The sequence below is a fragment of the Marmota monax genome, unplaced genomic scaffold, assembly GCF_021218885.2.
Source record: "Marmota monax isolate L192 unplaced genomic scaffold, Marmota_monax_Labrador192_F-V1.1 WCK01_AAM20220418_F8-fsc00024, whole genome shotgun sequence".
Taxonomy (NCBI): domain Eukaryota; kingdom Metazoa; phylum Chordata; class Mammalia; order Rodentia; family Sciuridae; genus Marmota; species Marmota monax.
In genome coordinates this window covers 25164109-25187480 of record NW_026695224.1, presented here as the reverse complement: position 1 = coordinate 25187480, position 23372 = coordinate 25164109, and the positions used below count along the sequence as shown (strand labels likewise).

At 48.3% G+C, this 23372-nt stretch overlaps 2 protein-coding genes across 3 annotated transcripts in view; one reads left to right on the top strand and one right to left on the bottom strand.

Moving 5' to 3' along the window:
• The window catches only part of Glg1 (golgi glycoprotein 1), a 120937-nt gene extending 115091 nt beyond the window's left edge, over positions 1–5846 (top strand). Inside the window, exons 26-27 of the mRNA XM_046435081.1 lie at positions 690–853; positions 1870–5846. Coding sequence (XP_046291037.1) covers positions 690–853; positions 1870–1945 — 240 coding nt within the window. The 3' untranslated portion in view covers positions 1946–5846. The remainder of the gene's footprint in view (positions 1–689; positions 854–1869) is intronic.
• Positions 5847–7386: 1540 nt separating this feature from the next.
• LOC124086578 (immunoglobulin alpha-2 heavy chain-like) lies at positions 7387–15324 on the bottom strand. 2 transcript variants are annotated; one of them, XM_046434934.2, is made up of 5 exons: positions 15098–15324; positions 9894–10253; positions 9097–9390; positions 8696–8758; positions 7387–7760 (listed from the first exon to the last, which is right to left on the bottom strand). In XM_046434934.2, the coding sequence occupies exons 1-5, from the start codon at positions 15183–15185 to the stop codon at positions 7459–7461; spliced, it is 1107 nt and encodes a 368-aa protein (XP_046290890.1). In that variant the 5' UTR covers positions 15186–15324; the 3' UTR covers positions 7387–7458. The 2 variants fall into 2 exon arrangements, with proteins under 2 accessions (XP_046290890.1, XP_046290891.1); XM_046434935.2 differs by having other exon boundaries at positions 7387–7757.
• Positions 15325–23372: the final 8048 nt, after the last annotated feature.

The window sequence follows — 23372 nt, the reverse complement described above, 5'->3', positions numbered from 1 at the left end:
TTGGCAACTTAATGAGACCCTGTCTCAAAAGGGCTGGGGCTGTAGCTCAGTGGTAGAGTGCCCCTGGGTTCAATCCTTAGTACTAAAAAAGGGTGCCCATGACTGGTGCTTGGTGAATACATGATGTCATCGTGTTGTTGTATCTTGTTTTTGATGTGGGCGATGCTTGTTTTCTAATGGTGAGTAAAGTCAATATAGAGAAATAGCATATAACAAAATCTCAAGTTTTGTCTTTGTTTTCAATACGGGAGCAACATAATGAAGAGTAGAAATCAAAATATATAAGAATCCATAGCTTTGTGCAAGTCACATCTAACCCTGAGCCGCTGGGCTTTCATTTGTAATATAGGAGCTATGAGATTTGCTGGTAAAATACACAGAGCTCTTGCCCAGACTGACATGGACGAGTCCACAGTGCAAGAGGCTGGCTGTTAATGTACCAGCAGTGGAGGTCACTATGGAGAAATTGAGAGTGATCTCCTCTCTTTGTAACTTTATGTGTCTGAATTTTGTGCAGTGGACATATGTAGTTCTATGATAAGGGAAAAAAGTTCTATCTATGTGTTGATTTTTCTCTCCTTCCCTAAAAGAAAAGACATAAATTAAACTAGGAATTGTGGGAGCAAGTTAGACTTAGCACCATAGCCATCCAGCTCTGCCTCTAGGGTCACGCTCTTATCTCCTTCCAGGTGGCCCCAGCAGACGGCTTCTCTGATCTCGCCATGCAAGTGATGACATCCCCATCGAAGAACTACATCCTCTCTGTAATCAGTGGGAGCATCTGTATATTGTTCCTGATTGGCCTGATGTGTGGACGGATCACCAAGCGAGTGACACGAGAGCTCAAGGACAGGTAGAGCCTCCTTGACCACCAAAGGAACTACCTGCCCAGTGCCCAATCTGTACAGCCTCCTGTATAGTGTACCCTCACCTCGCCCTTCTAAGAGGTGGCACCATCACCCACGATAGAGCAGCAGCAGGTGCCCACTGCATTGTCCCGTCCAGACCTGGCTACGTCCACGGTATTCTCCTCCGCCGCTGTCTGCAGCATCAGCAACTGGCCGCTTTGGTGGTTGCCATTGTTGGCATACTTGGGTTTACCTGCCTGTAGACATATCTCTGTACCAACAGGACTACCGACACTTCCAGAACCGACTCACCTGACCTGCAACTCAAAACACTTTTTTTTTAAAAACCACCCAAAAAAAGGGGGGGGGGAGAAATTTTTAAAGAAAGAAAAAAATGTACATAGTAACACATGTCCTCCTCCAGTTTTGACTTGGGCCACAGGGTTATTTCTTCCCTGTAACTGTGTCAGACAAAGGCAGGACTAGGAGGGGATGCATACCCCAGCACGCCATCACTGAGAGTCTGGCTCATCTCCCAGAAGCACCTTTGGGCTGGATCAGGGCAAAGACTTCACCAGGGACTGGAAAACCACTAACCAGCCTCTGTGGGGCCTGTGGTTTCTGTTGAAGCAGTGATACCTTCCAGCTCCCGCCCAAAATGAATTGCAACTAGTCAAGTCCCACAGCTAGGGTGTTTCTGTGATCTCCTCACCCGGTGCAGTCAGCCATGAGCCTTGGGAAGGGCAGCCTGGCTCTTCTGGGTCAGAGGTCCGTGAAGCAGGACAGTCCACTGATCTGCACTGGGAGGCTGGATTCTGAGTCTACACAGCAGGACCCCATCATCTTTCTTCTCCAGGATGGTGTGGACTATCACGTCTATGTTGGCCCTGCCGAGGGTACGGTCACTTCAGAAGTTCTCTTCTTCTCCAGGAGACAGTGACTGAGGAGAGGGGTATACTGGGGTAGGCAGCAGAGCAGGAAGGAAGAACAGAGGTCTGACTCACTTGGCTTTATTTTTCAGGCTACAATACAGGTCAGAGACAATGACCTATAAAGATTTAGCAAGGCCTCAGGATGTGACTGACCATCCAGCCTGACCTTTCTGCACGCTCCAGGTGAATTTCCCAGACAAGCTCCTCCATGCCTCTGCGTGAAGGGGTGTGGAAAGTGATTACATTAAAAGATGGAGATTTTCTCTGTTCTTTTTTCTGTCCATTTGCTGTGTGTTCCCGCTATAGTAGGCACTGGCTAAATGTGGTCTTTTGGTGATTCATCAGCTTTCTGAAGCTTTATGGGAACAACACTGCTGGCTGTTCTCCCTTGTTGCTCCAGCGTGGAGATGCAGGTGTGGGGCAGAGGAGGAGGAGCCCAGGCGTCGAGGTTCGGCCAGGCTCTCCTTTGATTGAGCTTGGGGCCTGGCGTCACTGTGGCTGTGTAGGAGGGCAGCATGTACAGTAGGAGATATATTTATATAATATATATTTTATTAACCTGTTAGACGTCCACAAAGTATTATAAATCACGTGCCTAAAACTGTCCACATAGACCGAGGCCCCCTGGCATTGCCCTTCCTCTTCCTGCCTCTCCTTCACACTGTTGAGTGCCACGGTACCTGAGTGACATTGTCTTCCCTGGAGTGTGTTCAGTGCAAGCCGTGTCAGTTGTGGATCAGTCGATCCAGATTACTCCTTGTCTAACTGACTGACATAACATTGGAATACTGTGGTTTTTATCCTTTTTTTTTTTCCTGTTTGCTGTCTTTCCTGGAGGGAGTGGGTTCCAGAAGTTGCTGTAAGTTCCCTGCTTAGAGTAATACAAATCTTCAGGGAGGCTGCTGAGCTGCTTTGTCCAGTCCCTCAGTCCTCCTCTTAGGGTCTTCTGATTCTCAGCAGCTCTCCTGGGAGTCTTCAGTCTCGTGATTCTTGCGACACCTACAATGTAAGCAGCTGCCACCCCTACATGCTGCCAACAAAGCTGAGTTGGTCAGAGGGTCCCTCCCTCTCTAGGAACTGGGGCTTGATATCCAGAACTGGGACCATCCCATGGGAACGCAGGTCTCCAGTGCACGTCAGCGTGGTTTGCAGGACAGGGATTAGTATTCACCATTAGACTGGGGTGGGGAGTATCATTCCCATACCTGCAGCTTCCTTCCCAATATATGGAAAACATCCTTGTGGTTCTAGTGCATCTCAATATTCTTTGTGAACTGACAGAAAATCCCATTAATTGTCTGCAGCAGATTTGGAGGTCTGATGAGTTTGGTTCTTTAAATGTTTGTTATTTTTAGAACTGTTCAGAATAAGGCCAGGCATGGTGGTAAATGCCCATAATCCCATCTACTAGAAGGCTGAGGTGGGAGGATCACAAGTTCAGGGAGCTAGCTGGAGCAGCTTATCAAGACCCCATCTCGAAAATGGAAAGGGCTGCAGTGTAGCTCAGTGATGGAGCACTTACCTAGCCTGTTTGAGTCCCTGAGTTCAATCCCCAGTAGTGTTAAAAAAGAGAGAGAAAGAGTAACTCTGCTGGTGTCTTCGGCTGCTTGTTTCAAGGGAGTCTTCACCATCCTCCTTGGAGTGGTTTTCTGTGCCTGCCTCTTGAGAGTCCCATACCCAGTCTTGAGTAAGTCTTTCTAAGCCCAGGGAACCCAATGCCATCTGCATTGGCAGCCTACTCACCCACTCTGCACTTCATTTGGCCTAACAGCAAGTTGTAAGACACCCCGGGGTGCATCATGGGTATGAATCAGGTAGTTGAAGCTAGTCAAGAAGAGGACCTACAGGAGCCGGCAATGAACTCTGGCCTTTCTCTCTTCTGATATAGAGCCCACAAACAAGCATGTAAAAAGCAGAATGTTTGGGACAAGGCTTCAGGAGCTTGACAAATTACAGCAGCCAGGTCTCACCAGCATCTCACACTTGGACACAGTGTTCCAGTCCTCTTGAGTCTCCAGGACCCAGGTTCCTGGGCTAGAGGCACTGTGGTCGGGAGATCAGAGATCTGGACAGAATGCCAAACAAGATCTGCACCTTCTAAGACTTTCTCCCACAGAAGGAGAGCTCCATGCCTGGGATACTTCTTTATCTTGGTGTGTCCCTGGACTTTTCTGCTGTTGCTGCTGTCCCAAGGCTGGTCTGCTGGCAGGGAGCACTGACAGGGGAGCCATACCAAAGGCTTGGATGCCCTCTGGGGGAAGCCCTCATTCCCTACACTCCCAGGAGACCCTCTGGTTCCCTGCTCTAGCCCCGGTTCTGTGGATCCAGTTGATTTGTCTGAGCCAGTGCTAGTGTGTCCTTAGAAGCTAGGGGACTCGAGGGCTGTGGAGGAGCTAGTGTTTATGAGCTGGTGCTGCTGGGAACTCGCTGCAGCACCCTGGTGGTCTCATCTTGGGCTTACTCTCCTGTGTGGCCCAGCAGGCTGGAGGACATGGGGAAGAGACTGCTTTCCTAGGAGATGTGGCAGAAAGAGATTAAAATTCCATGTCTTCCTGCTTCCTGGGGTCAACTGATAGAAGAATCCAACGGCAAGGATGCTGACATTTATATTTTATTAGATTGGTAAGGAAATTATGTGGCTAATGTCCCTCAACCTTCACAAGAGAATATTCACTCTTGTATGTCATTGTGACTTCTGGAACTATGCCCATCCTCTCCACCTTCAGGATAATAATACCACTTCTGTCCAAACGATCTCCCTAGTGTGAGTCATGGGGGCACTTCCTGGGTCTCCTTTGCTAGCTGGTCTTAAGTCCCTCCGAGATAAGACCTTCCCCTGCCCCATCACAAAACAAGCCTTCTCCACATGTGATGGATCTCAGTATCTCAGTAAGAGGATGAGAAAAGCTAGCTGGATTGAAGCCCTCAGAAGTCATCCATTCCAGCCTGGCACCAATACCCCAAATTGTGATCATAGAATCAAAAGAAGAATGTGGCTTTTTAATTTTGTGTATTTTGAAATGTTAACTTATACTTTAGCTTCTTAGGAGTTTTACAAAACTCAACTCCATGCCCTTCGATTGCTCACTATTTGAGCACACTGAAGTAATTTTACAATGTACAGCGCCCTAGTGTCCTTAGTTCTGTTGGGGATTCACGTTACTTATCTCCTGTCACCGCTCCATCTCTTGGCTTTGATTCCCAACGGGACTTGGACAGGATCTTGTGCCTGGCCTTCCCCCTCTCCATTTGTGTTTGATTTGCCATCCATAACTACACTCCCTCTTTGTCCCTCCACCAGAGAGGACCAGGCTACCTGTAAGGGCAGTCAAGTTTGAAGACGAGTCCCCCTTCCTACCCAGACCTCATACAACATGTGAATCTTAAACCCAGACTACACTTCAGGCTCACATTCTTCCCAAGCCATCCAGTGAGTCTGATGTGGGGACCTAGGGACTGTTTTGTTACCTGGAGCACAAAGATGGATCAGTCAGCAGATTGGTGGTAATGAGGTCCTGATGGGGGTCTCCTCTTCCCTCTTCTCCCCTGCAACCCAGGGGACACTAGGCCCTGCACAGTGGAGAGATCTTCCCAACAAGGAAGTGGTGTGGATAGTGCCTGTGTTGAGTTTGCCTTCCCCGCAGCGTAGAGCTGACATCTGGACCTCCCTCTGCCGGGCAACAGGTGGTTAGAACAGGTGCCCAGATCACACTAGTGCACTGGGCAGCAAGCTTCCCAAGTGGCTGCCTCCAGCTCAAAGCCCCCAGCTCAGTGCTGGCAGGACAGGCTGCACGGCAGTCCTGTGTGAAATCTTAGGCCTCTTGACCTTTTTTTTTTTTTTTTTTTTTTTTTTCCTCTCTCTCTCGAAAGAAAAGTACGATTAACAAGCCTCTTTTGTAAATGGGTTTCCTTTCTATGTATAGAATCCCGGCAGTTCCTTGTTTTTACATGTTCATGCTGTGTAATTTTGAGATGTTACTGAGATTCTGAACATAGTGTGCATTTTTTTCTGTACAGATGAAACGGGAGAATTTAATAAAGAGTTTGCAGGTTTGTACTTGTTAAATCTTCTCTGTGGTGACTGGGAGAAATCTTCAAGTGTTCAGAGGTGTCAGCAATGACTGAATTGCCAGTGAGGTCCTCAGGTCACAGCTGAGGGCCCACCAGAGTAGCACTGCAAGATGTTCGAAGAGAAGGGACCTCTGTTCCTGTTCTCTCTATGCCAGGACAGGGCTGAGGAGTCACATCTGGAGTTTTCAGGATGATGAGTGCAAAATTACCCATTCCCATGACGTGATTAAGGCCTTGTCCTGGGGCACAGCCCTGGAACCTCTCCTTGAGGTGCTTCACATAGATGGCTGGTCCTGCAAGTGGTGCCTGCGCTCAGCTCTGCCACTGACAGCCCCTTCTGCTCAGTCCTGTCCCTACCCAAAGCCCCGCCCTGTGTCCTTGGCCTTCCCTGGATGCCCTTCCTGAGCATTTCCTTCTATTCCACTCTCAGCAAAGCTGATTTGCATCTGGGTGTTAAAAGCTTAGGGATCCCTCTCTTGGGCCCCCCTTCCCCTTTAGAAGCATTGCTCTCTCTCTATTACTCTGATAAATCCTGTTACTTTGCTGGAGGGCAGGGCGGTGGAGGGGGCTTAATGGCACACACTTGTAATCCCAGGGACTCTGGAGGATCTCCAGTTCAAAGCCAGCCTCAGTAATTTAGCAAAATCCTGTCTCAAAAAGGGCTGAGGATGTCACTCAGTGGTTAGCACACTTGGGTTCAATCCCTAGTAACATCAAAAAGGAAAAAAAATTGCTGGGGATTTAGCTGGTAGAGTGCTTGCCTCACATGCACAAAGCCCTGTGTTCAATCCCCAGCATTAAAAAAAAAAAAAAGTTACTAGCTTAAGGAATGCGCCTGGTGGCAGGAAGTTTTGAAGTAGTTATGTCCATATGGTGATTCAAGATTCAATTGGTGGGCTATGCAGGGAGAGAAGAAGTGTTGACCTGGGACCTGGGCTCCTCAGAACTCCTCCCACCCATATAGGCAGCTGTCACTTAGGAGTTGGTGGGTCAGGGCATGAAGTTGAGGCCAGGGGAAGGTGAAGCGTTGAAGAGTAGAGAATGAGATTTTGGGAACTTCTGAGTCCTAGATACACTCTTGTCTAGGGCCTTGGGCAGCCATCAGCTGATGTGTGGAGTCTGGTCACAGAGGCCCTGAGTGGCTTCGAGAGGCTTTCCTGCTTCAGTGGAACTTAGGAAGTGGCTGAATCCAGGCTTGGAGCTCCAGGATGCATTTGGCATTTGTCCTCAAAGGGGGTTACAATTTAAAAGGGCTTTAGCCAAAAGCCTGGTGGGGACTTAGGCCATGTGACTCTCACTTGATGAGGGGGTGGGGCCTATTCCAGCTGCCAGTGTCCAAAAACTTCACCTCTGACCAACTGGACACCTTTGCACTTGAATGACCAAAGGGAGACCCCAGCCACCTATCAGGGTCCAGGGGCCGTGGGGTCTGGGTCCTGAGACTCCTTGGACTGTCCTCCCCAAGTACTACTGCCCTGGTCTGGATCCCACCTCCCTTGCCCAACACAGCACAGCACAGCCATGTTTGCTCAGAGACTCTATTTGTGGAGAAACTTGGGCAACCGGGAGGAGGAAAGAGGGAGCAGAGGAGTAAGGAGGGGCGGGGACTAGGAGGAAGCTGGCTGAATGCTGGTGGAGGCTGGAGCGCAGGCAGCCTCCGTGAGGTCTTGCAGGTCGCTGGGGCTTGGTGCTTCATCCTCCAGGGCCCTGGCAGGACTGTGCCCCCTGCCTTCCTGAGGCCTGGAATCCCCAGCGTCTGCTGGAGCCTCCTGGGTGGGAGACACCTGCAGGTGGCCCAGGCAGCAGCGATTCCTCCAGAGAGCCACCAGGATCAGGCCATAAAGGGGAGTGGCACCCAGCAGCCCCAGGTAGCAGTAGGTGACGGCAGCCAGCGTGTGCTCCAGCTCTGCTGTGGAGACAGAGGGAGGGAGGGGCTGCCAAGCCTCTGAAGTGCGTCCTCACTGTCCCTGCCCTGGTGCCTTCCAGAGAGCTTTCTCTCTGGCTCCTTTCATCCTTGGAAGTGTTTATATTCCTGCCCCCTGTGTTCTTGGGTTCTGCGTCTAAGGAGTGAAAATCCTCTGGGGTGGCACAGGGGGTTGTGACTGTACTGAACACCTCTACTATTTTTTTCCGTCATTATTCTCTAAACAATTCAGTATAGCAACTATTTGCATAATATTTACACTGTATTTAGTATAAGTAATCTGGAGGTGGTTTCAAGTATACAGAAGTATAGGTTATATACGAATGCCACCCTTTTTCTATAAGGGACTTACATGTCTGTGGATGTTGGTATCTGCCGGGGTTTTGTTCTAGAATATCCCACCCCTGCAGATACGTAGGGATGCCTGCATTTCCCTTTTCACAGATGGAACAGCAAGGCTTCCATTCTGCCAAGTCAAGTGGTCACTTTTTGGCCACTCGGAAGCCTCAGTACTGCGTGTGGGGGGCAGTGGGTGCATCTGAGGCCCAGAGAAGGTGAAGGACTCACCCAGGGGGCCAGGCAGGTGGGGAAAGGATCTGGAGGAGCCCAGGTGCTCTTCCCTAGCTGTCTCACTTCAGGGCTCGGCTCCAGCTCCCTCTGGCAGGAGGCTTCTCCCCTTCCCCGTCCCTGCCCAGATGCTGTGGTCCTAACAGGACTCTCAGCACATCTTTTCTGCACTGTAACCTTGGCTCAGCGTCTGACTGGGGCTTCCAGACTCCCTCACAGGATGTTTGCCCTGGGAAACACTCAGTCCTCTGCCAACTGAGTGAACGTATTTGACATGGTAGGTGGAAGTCAAAAAGCCTGACTTCACCACAGGTCAGCCTCTAGGGGTCAGGTCAGCCTCTAGGGGTCCATACCAAGAGGGATGTCTCCACTGCTCTCATGAGTCTCATTCCAGTTCGGGTCCAGCTCTTTGCACCCTGCAACAGAACACACAGCCTTCAAATAACTTGAAATAGGCATTCACCACCAGAGGACAGAGTTCTGGAGGGATAGCAGCTAGTGACAACTGTCCTCATAGGCAACTGTCCCCAATTTCATTGAAGAGGCCTCAAAGGCCAGGTCCTTTAGGCAGGGCCAAGCAGGACGTGCTTTGTCACACACAGTAGGGCCTGTCTGGTCCGTGTGTATTTGGGGTCTCTGTGATGTTCCTAAGATGGAGATTCACAAAGGAAGATGGAATACAGCAGGTTTAGGGTGTACGGGGCCTGAGAGGCTGGGGGAGGCAGATGCGCACAGCCCCTGGCCCCCTACTCACCTGGGCCGCCAGGCAAGTACAGTGCGGCCTCGATGGCCCCGCTCTGGTGCAGGCCTTGGCAGCTCACGGTCGTCCCTGCAGCCTCCCGAGGCAGTTGCAGCCAGCTGACCAGGGGTCCCCCAGGCCTCCCTGTGAACTCGTCCTCCTCCCGGTGTTGGCCTCTCAGTACCCAGGAGATCCTCAGAGGGGCTGGGTGCTGTCCTAAGGCCACACACAGTGCGACAGAGGGAGGACCGGAGGCTGGGATGAACAGGCTCAGCACTGGTGGTGGGAGAGCAGGAGCCTGCACCTCCGCTGTGGGGAGTGACAGAGGGTGTCCCCTAACGCCACCAGCCTCCTTCAGACCACGGCCCTGCACGCCCTTCCTTCCTGGGGCCTGGAGAGTCCCTCCTTCCTTTCTGCTTTCCCCAGCCTTCCTCCCAGCTCCCGGCAACTGCCTTCCTTTCCTGGGATCTGCTTGGTCCCCACAGCCAGCCTCCACCCTGTGCAGCAGAATATGAGCTCAGAGCTGGTCTCTGCCACATGCACCTTCCCTCCTGGGCCTCCAGCAACCCTGCTGCAGGGCAGGGGAGGGATGACTACTGCTCTCCAGTCGCCTTTCCCCCCCACCCAGAGGTCGGGGGTTGCGGTGTGTGTCCATCTCCCTCAGCAGCAGTCCACTCTCCGCAGTCCTTCTCACCTTCCCTCCACCCCTGCAGCCAAGGGTCCCCCCAGACGGTTCTGTGGCTTTCTTCCCAAGGCCCCTGCTACCCTACTGTAGCCCTACACACTAGGGGATCCAGGGCTCTGGGACTCACCCTGATAGAACAGACGCGTCCCCTCTCCAAAGAGATACAGGCCTGAGAACCACATGGCACAGTAGTAGATGCCCTCGTCAGCAGGGCTGGCATTGCCCACGGTGAGGCGTGCAGTATTCTGGGCCAGATCCATTTCTGCCAGGAAGCGGGGATTCACACCCAAGCCGTAGGTCGGGGGAGCCCCTTGTCGCTGACTCAGTAGGAAGGTGGGACCATGGCCCTGCAGCTGCTGGTACCAGGACAAGACGTGGGCCGCAATGGGAACGTCCTGCACCACACACAAGATCTGCGGGTTGCCTTGCCCACTCAGCACAGAAGGCTGAGGCTGGGACAGCGAGGGCAGGCGGGCCTCTGTGGCACCTAAGAGGCAAAGGGACAGTCACCCACTGGACACAACTCCAGGATCATGTATTAGGTGCTCAGCTTAGGGTGAGCATGTGGGAAACACCAGAAGATACAAGGACCACTACAGTTCTGTAAGGAAAAGGTAAACCTCAGTAGGAAAATAAGCAAAGGGTCATGAGTAAGCAATAGTCAAGGCAACTGCAGATTCACTCAGGAAATACTGATGCCTGCTTCGCATGTGCCAGACTCTGTTTTTGGCATTTGGGTTATAATAGAGACCAAGAGACGAAAGTTCTGCTACTGGGAAACTTTTTTGTTTTTACTTTTGTTATTAGGAATTGAACTCAGGGGCACTCATCCACTGAGCCACATCCCCAGTAGCCCTTTTGTGTGTGTGTGTGTGTGTGTGTATTTTATTTAGAGACAGGGTCTCGCTGAGTTGCTTAGAACCTCACTAAGTTGCTGAGACTGGCTTTGCACTTATAATCATCCTGCCTCAGCCTCCCCAGTCACTGGGATTATTGTCAAGGGAACCACACCTGGCTAGAGGACTATTTTTGATAACAAACATATGAGTGGCATTTCTCCATCTACAAACACTTCCTTTGTCCCAGGGATGCCCTGCAAACTGAACCATAATCTGTGAGAACATCTATCAGTTGTGCTCTTCACTGTGGTGCGAAACAGTGCACCTCTTGTCTAACAGGTATATTCAAGAAGAAGCAACCTAGCTGAATGGGAAGAACACAGGCTTCAAAGCTAGAGGTCTGGAGTTTGAACTGTGTCACAGATTGCTGTGCGATGTTGGGAGATTCTAAGATGAAGATCTTAGAGCCTCTGTTTCCCATTAGTTGGAGGGGAAAAAATAGCACATATTAATATATAGCAGATTTATAATAATATCAGTAATTATTATGAAGAGTAAATGAAAAAAATGAATATGGGCCCAGCACAGTGGCACATACCTGTAATCCCAGCTACTTGGGAGACTGAGGTAGGAGGATTCAAGTTCCAGGCCAGCCTCAGCAATTCAGCAAGATCCTAAGCAACTTAGCAAGATTCTGTCTGGCGGTGGGGGGGGGGGTGTCGGAAGTGCTGGGGGTATAGCTTAATGGTTAATGGTGCTCTTAGGTTCAATTCCCAGTACCCCCCCCAAAAAAATGCATGTAAAGTGATTGGTCCAGCACCTGGCACATTGTTGGTACAAATCTTACACATATGTTAAGTTTTGAGCTCTAGGCAGAGATTTAAGAGATATGCCCTAATGAAAAGGAACTTAAAGACTAGTTGAGAAAAACCAAAACATGAAGCAGCAGCAAGCAATGCTAGCCAGTGTGTAATTAGGCACCTGATGACTTGGTACACATAGGATCGTGTGAATATTCTAGGACGCTAATTACAGATTAATCTTGTAAGTTACTAGTAGAGCAGAATCCTCCTTTCGCTCTTTCCTCTTGCTGCTTGACTAGGAGTGACCCATTTCATCTTGCTGGGCCTTAATTTTCCCATCAGTAAATTGAAAGAGTTAAACACCCAGTGTGCCAGCCCCCAAATTTCACGTTTCTAGTTTTAAAAGATGTAAAGAAATATTGGAGAAGGTAGGATTCGGAAAGGAGATAGATATGGTGAGTCTGTCATTGCCTTTTAGAAAATGAAGAGCCAAGAGATCGAGTGCTGGTTCACAAGACCATGTGCTCCCACCGAAAACACCGGAGAGGTGGGCGGAGTACTTTGTTAGCTGTGTGGTGGGGATTTTCATTGTTATTCTTTTTTTTTTTTTTTTTAAGAGAGAGAGAGAATTTTTTAATATTTATTTTTTAGTTTTCGGCGGACACAACATCTTCGTTTGTATGTGGTGCTGAGGATCGAACCCAGGGCTGCGCGCATGCCAGGCGAGCGCGCTACCGCTTGAGCCACATCCCCAGCCCTCATTGTTATTCTTTTATGTATGCTTTTTGTGTGCTGAAAATAAAATACAAAAAGGAAACTAATGGAGAGAGAGTGGGGGGGTGGGTAAAGCAGAGACGTTGGTGAATATTGCAGAATTTCATTGAAAGCCTTGGATAGCTAAGCCCAGACTAGAGGTACCTGAGAGGCAGACACAATACAGTCAAAATCTCAGTCCACAGACTTCCAACTAGTACAAGTAGAAGGGCTTAGAGAATCAGAAAATCACCATCCACCAAGCATAATCCCAGGCAGGAAAACTGGAAGTTCAAGCCAGCCTCAAAAACTTAGAGATGTTCTAAGCAACTCAGTGAGACCCTGTCTCTAAATCAAATATAAAATAGGGCTGGGGATGTGGCTCAGCATTAAGTGCCCCTGAGTTCAATCCCTGGAAGGGAGGGAGGAAGGGAGGAAAGAAGGGAGGGAGGGAGGGAGGGAGGGAGGAAAAAGAAAATTGCCATTTGACAACAACCACAGTAAATTCTCTCGGCCAGACTCATCAGTGAACAATAAAACTAGTGGGTGAGAGTTCAGGGGTTTTGGTTTTGTTCACTTTCTTGTGTATTGAGCATGGGAATGTTCACGTATTCTCAGGGTGCTTGGGGACAAATTACTCGTTAACTATAAAGAGGGAAAAAATAGTAATTTACACTAGAGAACAACCCGATGGAGGCTGAGATCATCAGCAATGGGACAGAAGGCACCACATGTCCTGCTGCAGTGCGCCCAGGACACAACGTCCTTCCGAGGTACTCTTGTCAGAAATGCAGAGTTGGAATCTAATCAAGAGGAAGCGACAACCCAAAATGAGGCACAGGCTACCTGTCATGCAAGCAGAGGCAAAGGGCTGCTCTGGAGTAGAGACTAAGGAGCCGTGAGAACTGAAAGCAGTGTGGGATTCTAGATTGGGTCCCTGCGCCAGAAAATAAAAAGATTTTTATTTTGCTCTAAATAATATTGGTGAGATTGGGGCCGGGGTTGTGACTCAGCAGTAGAGCACCTCGCCTCTCACGTGTGAGACCCTGGGTTTGATCCTCAGCACCACATAAAAATAAATAAACAAAATAAAGATATTGTGCCCATGTATAACTAAAAAATTTTAAAAATAATAATAATATTGGTGAGACAACCAGTATAACTTGAGTAGGATCCATAGTTGTCATCGTATTTTATCAAGGTCAATTTTCTGATTTTGATTGTTGTACTGTATTATATAAGGAGATTCCTTATTTTTAGGAAATACCAACGGACAGCTTTAGGGGTAAAGGACATCATGTCTAGCTGGATTTGGTGTCACACACCTGTTATCCCAGCTACTCAGGAGCTGAGACAAGAGGATCACAAGTTCAAAGCCAGCCTCAGCAATTTAGCGAGGCCCTAAGCAACTTAGTGAAAGAGACCCTATCTCAAAATAAAAAATAAAAGGGACTAGGGGTGTGGCTCAGTGGTTAAGCGCCCTTGGGTTCAATCCCTGGTACCAAAAAAAAAAAAAAAAATCAACAAACCGACAGAAAAATGATCCTTCACAAAAGAGGAAATCCATAAAATCAATAAACATGACAAAGTGCCCAATCTCAATCGGAAAAGCAAGGAGACAGCAGCATGTGCCCCTGAAAGGCTGAGCATAAAACAGCAGGTAATCTTTCATCTTGGCAAATGCGTGGAGGGACTGAACTCTCCTACATGCTTGTGACCCATTGCTCCATATTCCATATTCCATCACTGGGAGTGAGTGTGTGAAACCACAAATTGGCACTGGGTGGGGATAGGAGTGCAGGAGGTCACATGCCTTGTAAAGGATACTCATTTTTTTTTAAATTTTTTCTTCTTATTTTTAAATTGTAGTTGGACACAATACCTTTATTTTTTATTTTTATGTGGTGCTGAGGACCGAACCCAAGGCCTCGCATGTGCTAGGCGAGTGCTCTGCCACTGAGCCACAACCCCAGCCCCAGGATACTCATTTTGATGTCATTTTTCACGCTTTACTATTACAAACAAAAATTGAAGGTTTTACATTTTGGAAAAAAGCAAGCCTCTGTCTCCCACCACATCCGAACACCAAGACCTAGTCTGTGCCTAATAGTCTCGTCTTGACCTTTCCGCAGCACTTAACTCTGACCACTTCCTTCTTTAGTCTCCTGTCCTCACCTCGCTGGGCTAGTCCTGTTCCCTGCACTCCCACAGTCCCAGCAGCCCCGGAAGCCTCTCGGTCCTTGGTATCCCTCACCCTCTTGTGGAAGCCGCCCAGGCTAGTTTTTTGTCTGGGCACGTTCAGTTGCTCTCTGGTCTCATTTCCACAAATTACAGTGAGGAACAAGCCCCTTGCCCCTATTCCCCACTGTGGAGGGAGTATGACATCTCAAAGTGCTCTCTCCACCACCCTCCTCCTCTCCCCACCCACACCTGCCCAGCCCAGGTCTGCCTGTGCTGAGTGGGGCTCAGCCTCCCCTGCTCCACCTCTGCTCCCCATCCCAGCAGACCCTGCTCACTCCAGTGTGGTACCCCTCCTGACACAACCCCCCAACTGCCCTAGGATCCAATGTGATTGATGTCACCTGTTTCTATTATACCTGTGCCCTACCTAGGACAGCATTGTGTAGGTGATCCCACCACCACCTCCTCTGCCTTCCAAAACACAGCCTCTCTGGCTCTGGTTTGAGGGGCTCTTCCTGCCCTTCAGCTTCCCCTTGTCAGTGCCCTCCCACCCTCAGGTCCTGGGTTCTCCACTGGGAGGCAAGTGAGGGACCCACAAGCTCCCACAGTAGGGGATCCCCAGCCCATGGCTTCTGTTCCTGACCCCAGCCTAAAAAGCCCCCAATGGGCTCCTTCACAGGAATTCATCTCTTACCACCCTACCCCCACAAAAAAGGAGAGAGAGAGGATCTCGTCGGGGGGAGGGAGGACCTCACCTGAGATGAACAGCAGCAAGAGCAGCAGGGCCACTCCAGGCCTGGACGCAGCTCCCCTCAGAAGCCTTGGTTGGATTATCATGTCCATGTCAGCCAAGGACGCAGAGTGCAGCCCTTCTGCGGCCTCAGAATCAAGGCTTGGTGTCTACTTCCTCCCTAGTGTGGAGGGCGGGCGCAGACACAGGTGCAGGGCAGTTGTGGGCCAACATCCGGGGCTGTATCGGAAAGCCCCTGGGTCTGGGGGCCGGAGGGAGTAACACTGGGGTAAAACCCAGAGCATTGCTTCAGGTGCAAAGAAAGAAACACAACTGCAGCCCACTAAGAGGAGGCGATTTATTGGCCCCCCAAACCACCAAGTCCTAGGGCGGTCCTTGGCTGGATCCATGGGCTTTGAGAGTGATGTCAGAAACCCACCTGTCCTGTTCTCTGCTCTGCCATCTGTTTCATTTGACCCTCAGCGGGATCTCTCCAGATGGCGGAGACACCTACCTGGCACCCAGTGGCTGAGCCACCCCAGCTCAAGGAGGATCTCTTTCCTGTTATTTAGAGCTAAGTGCTGACGCTGATGTATCCTGGGTCACCTATTTGCCAAACCAATCACTGTGGTCAGGAGGCTGACCAGGCACAGATCATCTGGAAGCCAGGGAGGGCAGAGGGGTGTCAGTTGATCTTTGTGGACCTCTGGCAGTTCCCAGTTGAAACCTGGGTTGTACTTGCCAAAGGGAGAGAGAATGGACGAAGGCCAGGCTTCTACTTATCCAAAGGGACAAATATGGGCAGGAGAAGGGAGGACTCCCCCTATCCGAGCTGCAGGAGGGACTGCAGGAGGTACTGGCCCCTCCCTGCCTCTTCAGCCTTGACCTCCACCCCGAGGTCCACCACACATGGCCTCTCCATGTTACTCTCTAGTGGGAACCTCTGCTTCCTATCGGCCTCAAGGAGGCCTCGGCCACCCAAGCCCTGGAACCCCCTTTCCTCCCAGGGCCCAAGACTTTGTGGCTCAATGATAAGAGTTAAAAATAACAATAATAAATAATTTAACCACCTTTTACCTCCCTCTCAGTGTTGAGTGGGCCCAATGACCTTGCGGTAAAGCGCTCAGCACACAGCACCCTAGTGTGGCAAACCCTGGGAGAAGGAGATATTTCCCAAGATGGCCCCCACAATGTACCCCGTCCCCTGGGCTCTGCTTTCTTTTCCATCCTCATATTGGTCATTTCTTTCTATTGAGATATAATTGACACAGTAAGTTGCACATATTTAAAGTATGCAACTAAACGGGCTCAGTGGTATAGTGCTTGCGCAGCATGTACAAGGCCCATTACCTTGAAAAAAAACATGCAATTAGATAAATGTGGACATATGTCTACACCTGTGAAATATCACAACCAAGATATTGAACATACCCGTCACCCCAACAGTTCTCTGGTTCCTTTTTGCCATCCTTCCCTTTCCTTCCAACCACCGTCCTATGGACCATCCCTATAGGCTAGTTTGCATTTTTCTAGCCTTTTGTAGAAATTGAGTAATACCGGATGTACACTTGTTTGTCTTCTTTCATTCCACCTAATAATCTTGAGAGCAGCCCATGTTGTTGTGGGTGTCTACAGTTAATTCTTCTTTATTGCTGAGTTGCATTTCCCTGTATGGCCACATTACAGTTTCCTTTTCCATTCACCTGCTGATGCACATTTAGGTTGTCTCTATTTTTCTCTAGTTCAGATTACATTTTTCCTGGAAAAATACCTTGGAACTGTGAGGCTGGGTCATGTGGATGTTTAATGTCCAAAGAAACTGCCAAATCGTTTCCCACAGTAGCTGGGTAAGAGAGTTCTCAACACTGGTATTGTCAATTTAAAAAAAAAAAAATTTTTTTTTGTAGTTGTAGATGGATAGCTTGCCTGTATTTTATGTTCATGTTTATGTGGTTCTGAGGATCAAACCCAGTGCTCCACACATGCTAGGCAAGTGCTCTGCCACTGAGCCACAACCCCAGCCCTGGTATTGTCACTTTTTAAAACTGTTATTGTTTGAGATATTACACTAGGTGTGTAGTAGGTGGTTTTGTTTTGTATTCCCTAATGACTAATGATGTTGCATATCTTTTCATATGCTGATTTACTGTCCACATATATTCTTTAGTCAAATGTCTGTTCAGTCTTTTACCCATTTTTTATTGAATTTGTTTTCTTATTATTGAATTTTGAGTTCTTTACATGTTCTCAATTCAAATCCTTTATCAGACACCACAAACCCTTCTTCAATGTAACATTGTCAACCTTATCATCAAGCAGTAGGGGTCTATGCCCCTTCCCTTAAAGCTGGGTAAATCTTCTTTTTTAAAGGTAATTCCAGGGCTGGGTTTGTGGCTCAGTGGTAGAATGCTTGCCTAGCACATGTGAGGCCCTGGGTTTGATCCTCAGCACCACATAAAGATAAATAAATAAATTTTAGTTGTGACTAACTACAACTAAAAAATAAATATTTTTTTAAAAAATAAAATAAAGGCAATTCCATTTATCTATTTATTTTCCCTATTTGCATCAGTGCATTATAGTTGTACATAATAGTGGGATTTGTTGTTATATGTTCATATATGCACACGATGTAACAATATAATTTGGCCAATATCATTAAAACTGGGGAATGAATACACACACACACACACACATACCAGAGATTGAACAGAGGGGTGCTTTACTACTGAGCCACATCCCCAGCCCTTTTTTAGATCTTATTTAGAGACGGGTCTCACTAAGTTGCTTAGGGCCTTGCTAAGTTGTTGAGGCTGGCTTTGAACTTGCCATCTTCCTGCCTCAGCCTCCTGAGCTGCTGGGATTACAGATGTGCACCCTATGTCTAGCAAACTGGGAAGAACATTATGTCTGTCTCGACTAATGGAATAGGGCAGAAGTGACACTAGTGTCCTCTATGGTTTGGTCATTAAAAAACCCATGACAATTCCTTCTTAGTTGCTGATAATGTTTTGTTGTTGTTGTTGTTGTTGTTGTTCTAGGGATTGAGCCCAGCGGAACTTTACCACTGAGCCATATCTCAGCCCTTTTCTTCAATTTTCTATTTTGACACAAGACCTCACTAAGTTGCTGAGGCTGTCCTTGAACTTGTGATTCTCCTGCCTCAGCCTCCTGAGCCTCTGGGATTACAGGTGTGTGCCACCACACCCGGCACAATACTCAGTCTTGAAACGCAGTCACCTTACTATGAAAAAGTCACCTGCCAGGCGTGGTGGAGTGTGCCTAAAATCCCAGAGACTCAGGAGGCTGAGGCAGGGGGATCACAAGTTCAAACTCAGTCTTAGCAACTTTGTGAGACCCTAAGGAACTCAGGGAGACCCTGTCCCTAATAAGATATAAAAAAGGGCTGGGTATGTGTCTCAGAGTTTAAGTGCCCCTGGGTCCAATCCCTGGTACAAAAAAGAAAGAAGAAGAAGTCACCTAGCTGCAGGGAAAGGCCCACGTGGACGCAGCAGCGAGCACTGGCCATGTTTGCAGGAAGGACTGCAAGAGGACTCCAGCCCCGGCTTTAAGCCACTCAGTCTGGTCTCACCGCAGTTTCAAGAACAAGACAAAGGATTATTGTTTTGTCACACTCTGGGAGGTGGCTGTTCTGCTAGACAGTGAGGCTGGAACAGCCCTCAGGCGGTCCCTTCTCCTGACCTGGATCTGTCATCCACCTGTGCCCCATCATTTCCCCTCAATAAACTTGCAGAAGACAGATCAGTTCTTGTTTCCTGGAGCCCTGCCCCAGAACCTTGCTGCCCACTGTCAGCTCTCACCCCCTGCCCTTCCTCATGAGGACCTCTCTCCTCAGGCCCCTACATTCTCTGGGTCTACTGAATACTCCCTCTTGCTCTCCCCGCACCCCCGGATACTAGGAATTGAACCCGTGTGCTGGGCAGGGGCTCTCTCACTGAGCTACATCCCCAGCCCACTCCTGCTCTTCTTACCTCTGACCTCTCACCTTCACCCACCTCCACAGGGGACAGTCTACTCTTGGCCTGCCTGGCTCTGAATTTTGTCTCCTCTTATTTTTCTAAACTGTAAAAAGTTGACCAAATTCTTTAACCTCTCTGAGCCTCGGTTTTAGCATCTATAAAATGGAAATGGTAGTGCCTACCTTAGAGGGTTGTTAGAGGCTGAAACGAGGCGATCCTTGTAAGGGACTTAGCAGACCCAATCTGGCACCTGCCACTATGATTTTTAGCTACAGTGTTGTCCTGTATCCGTACAGATAGCGAAGTGCCCTCCCTCGTTCTCCCACGGGGCATCCTGGGCCCAGCTCCTGATGAAAAGGCATTGGTTGTGTGATGGAGGGGTGCTCATATCTATTGTTCCAGAGATTTACAAACTTGAAATCATCTGGAGGTTTGAATCCTGACTCTTCCCCTTCCAGGTCAGGTATTTCCATCACTCTGTGCCTGTTTCCTGCTCTCAGAACAGAGGTGATGCTGTCCATCAATCAGAGGTGACAGCAGAACTGTTCCTTGGCACCACCTTGACATCAAGCCCTGGTCCTCAGTAGCTATTATCACTAAGAACATTGAAAAGATTTACCCGATGGTGTTACTGGCTTCTCAGGAAGGAGAATGAGGGTAGGGAATAACTTTTAGTGTATATTTTTGGGAGTATTTGAATTTTTGTATTAACTATATTGTTTTAAAGATTTAATTCAAATTTTGATAAAATGATAAATTCAACTTATTTTTTTAATATCTTTATTTTATTTTTATGTGGTGCTAAGGCTCGAACCCAGTGCCTCACCTATGCCAGGTGAGTGCGCTACCACTTGAGCAACATCCCCAGCCCAAATTCAACTTATTAATAAGTTTAAAATTTTAATATGCTGACTTTTACTCTGCACCAGATAAATATCGTTAGTCCATTTTTTACATAAAGAAACTTAATCTCAAAGAGTGTGATAACATGCCTGAGATCAAACAGCCAAGAGCTGGAGCCAGAATGGACCCAAGTCCACTGGCCTCCAGTAGCTATAGGTTTGTCCCTGGGTAAAGCAGTACTTTGGGTTTCAGGCAGCAATAATGGATATGAGTGACTCCCAGAGAGTGGCTGGCCCATGCTCAAGCCTCCTCCGACTTATGGAGATGGGGTAACCCCTCTGGAAGTCTCCCAGTGAAGAGTCTACCACCTCCCTCTACTCATAAATTTGATGCAGGGGGTCCCCACCCATTGGACTGAGCAGGCACCTTTGAAGGTACGAGGGACCTGCTAGTCCCCTGTCCCACCAACTTAGGATTTCAAATAGGCCAGAGTCCCAGTCCTGGAACCTGAGTGGTGGCCACCTTGCAGGGGGGCATTTGGACAGACTGCAGTGCACCATAATCTCCATCTGCCCCTTCCCTCAACATGATGACACGGCTTCCAGGCAAGTCCTCAAGTCCCCACTTCTCAGTGCCCCTAATAGACATTCTGAAGAGGCCACTGGTCAATGCTGTTTCCTGACCTTGTCTTTCTTCCACTGGCCCAATAGAAATGCAGCTCAAGTTCAGGAAACAACCACATTTTTGAAAATCACAGAGTGCAGGGCTGAGGAGGGCCTGTGTCATGGGCCCTGGCCCATCATTTTGCATCTAGGGAACCTGAGGTCAGGGGTCTGTTGACCAGTAGTGGTGCAGACTCTCCAGGCCTGACTGAGGGTGCCTGGTGCCCTTCTTCCCATGGAGCTCGCTGAGCAGAGACGACGGCCACAGGAACACAAGGTGCTAACACTGATGAACGTTGCTCTGGAGGGAAGAGGTGGGCAAGGCCAGAGCACCTGATGGATGTAAAAAATCAGGGAACTAAAGAGCTCCAGATGCAAGTCCTGGATACCTTCATACAAGTGGTGATGACGGAGGCCCACAGTGTACAGTAGGTGGTCACCTGCTACATGGGGTCATAAACCTGATATCTGTTACAGTTAGCTCTAGCAAAACAGAGCTCACATACCACTCAATCTACCATTTAAAGTATACATTTCTCCTAACTCCTTAAACCCAGGAATCTACTTCCTGTCTCTGTGAATTCTTCTACTCTGGACATTTTCTGTCAATGGAACCATATAGTATGTGGCCTTTTTTATCTGGCTTCTTTCACTTAGCATGATGTGTTCAAAGTTCGTCTATGCTGTGGCCTATATCAGAGCTTCATTCCTTTTTATTGCTGAATAATATTCCATGGTATGGCTATACTGAGTTTTTGAAAATATTTTTTTTAGTTGTAGATAAACACAGTACCTTTATTTGTTTATTTTATGTGGTGCTGAGGATTAAACTCAGTGCCTCACATGTGCTAGATAAGCACTCTACCACTGAGCCACAATCCCAGCCCTTATACTGAGTATTTTTTTTAATTAAAAAAAATTTAGTTTCAATGGACTTTTATTTTATTTATTTATATGCAGTTCTGAAAATTGAACCCAGTGCCTCTCACATGCTAGGCAAGCACTCTACCACTGAGCTACAACCCCAGCACCCCCATACTGAGTTTTATTTACCCATTCGTCAGTTGGTGAACATTTGGATTATTTTGCCTGGTGCCCTTGGCTATTGTGAAAAAATGCTGCTATGAACATTCATGTACAAACTTTTGACACCTAGTTTACAAAGCATGTTACAACCATTCAGTTACCTAACAGGGCCCACTGACTCCTGTCCTATAAAAGAAAGGGGTAAGTCCCAGACAGCCCTGGAGTAAACCTTTCCATAGGTAGCCTGATATGATGTGGCACTAGCCAGGCACAAGTGTTAAGGATCATTCCTTCAAGCAGCAGACACCACTGTGAAGGGGTCTATGGATGGCTAACATGGAGAGTTTTCAGTTCCTTTCTGTCTCAAAGAAGAGGGCAAACTGTGAAGCAATTGGTAGGTAGATCCCAACTTTGGTTTGAACTTCAAAAAGCTCCCACCAGAGCCAGACGTGGTGCCACACACCTGGAATCCCAGCAGCTCAGGAGGCTGAGGCAGGAGGATCTTGAGTTCAAAGCCAGCCTCAGCAAGATCGAGGCACCAAGCAACTCAGTGAAACCCTGTCTCTAAATAAAATACAAAATGGGGCTGGGGATGTGGCTCAGTGGTCGAATGCCCCTGAGTTCAATCCCAGGTAACCCCCCACCCCACACAAAAAAGAGCTTCCATCAGGAATTATCCAGCACTTGCATCTTATAGGTTGTCAAAAACATGTCCATTTGCAGCCCTCCAATCAGCTGCTGTTCTGTTATTGCTTTTATTAGGTTACAGTTTGTGTCATTCAGCTTTAGTTGCAGCCGATAGGAAAGAAAACGTGTATTAAGACCCTTAGGGCTGGAGCTGGAGCTCAGTGGCACAGCTTGACCGGCATGTGTGAGGCACTGGGATCCATCATTAGCACCACATAAAAATAAATAAATGAATAAACAATAAAATAAAGGCATTCTGTCCATCTACAAAAATTTTTATTTATTTATTATTTTGGTTGTGGCTGGACATAATACCTCTACTCTGGACATTTTCTATCAATGGAAACATGCAATATGTGGTGCTGACAATCGAACTCAGGGCCTCAGACATGCTAGGTGAGTCCTCTATCACTAAGCCACAACCCCAGACCCTACAAAAACTTTTCAAAAGCCTCACTGTGAAAAAAAAAAAAAAAGACTTTAAACTGTCCAGGTGTGGTGGTGCATGCCTGTAATCCAAGTGGCTCAGGAGGCTGAGGGAGGAGGATATCAGGTTTGAAGCCAGCGTCAGCAACTTAAGACCCTAAGCAACTCAAAAAAGTCGAAAAAAAAAATATATATATATATATATGGCTGAGGATGATGTGGCTCCGTGGTTAAGTGCCCCTGGGTTGAATCCCGGGTACAAAAAAAAAAAAAGACTCAACTGAAGAACAAGTCATGGAACATAAAGCACCTGCTAGACTTGTGACTCAGAGCAAATGACAAGTCAGCTCAAGGGCCTGCTGTGCTTTGAGTGGGTGAGCTGGGGGAGGCCAGCATCTCACCAGTCACAGGCAGGGCATGGTAAGTGACCCAGGATACCATAAAGAAATCCACTGGACTGAGGGGGGAGCTTCTCAATGTTGGCATCGGAGTGCCTGCTGAGGGCAGGCTTCTTCAGGGCAAAGGCAAAGCAGACTTTGCTCAGTGACATCAACATAACTAAGTGTCCCAAAAGTGTTGACAAGAGCGGTGAAATAGATTCGATTGTTTGTTGAAGGGAAAAGAACATTGCTAGCAGTGACCACCGTCAGGCGAGAAACAGGAAACCCACAGCAGA

What these genes read in the sequence shown, in the direction of transcription:
- LOC124086578 (XM_046434934.2), bottom strand. Translation starts at nt 15,185, where the DNA reads ATGGACATGATAATCCAACCAAGGCTTCTGAGGGGAGCTGCGTCCAGG. An exon ending in GACGCGTCTGTTCTATCAGG is followed by an intron (nt 9,391 to 9,893) that starts GTGAGTCCCAGA and finishes CACTCCCCACAG; the next exon opens with CGGAGGTGCAGGCTCCTGCT. An exon ending in GTACTTGCCTGGCGGCCCAG is followed by an intron (nt 8,759 to 9,096) that starts GTGAGTAGGGGG and finishes GTTCTGTTGCAG; the next exon opens with GGTGCAAAGAGCTGGACCCG.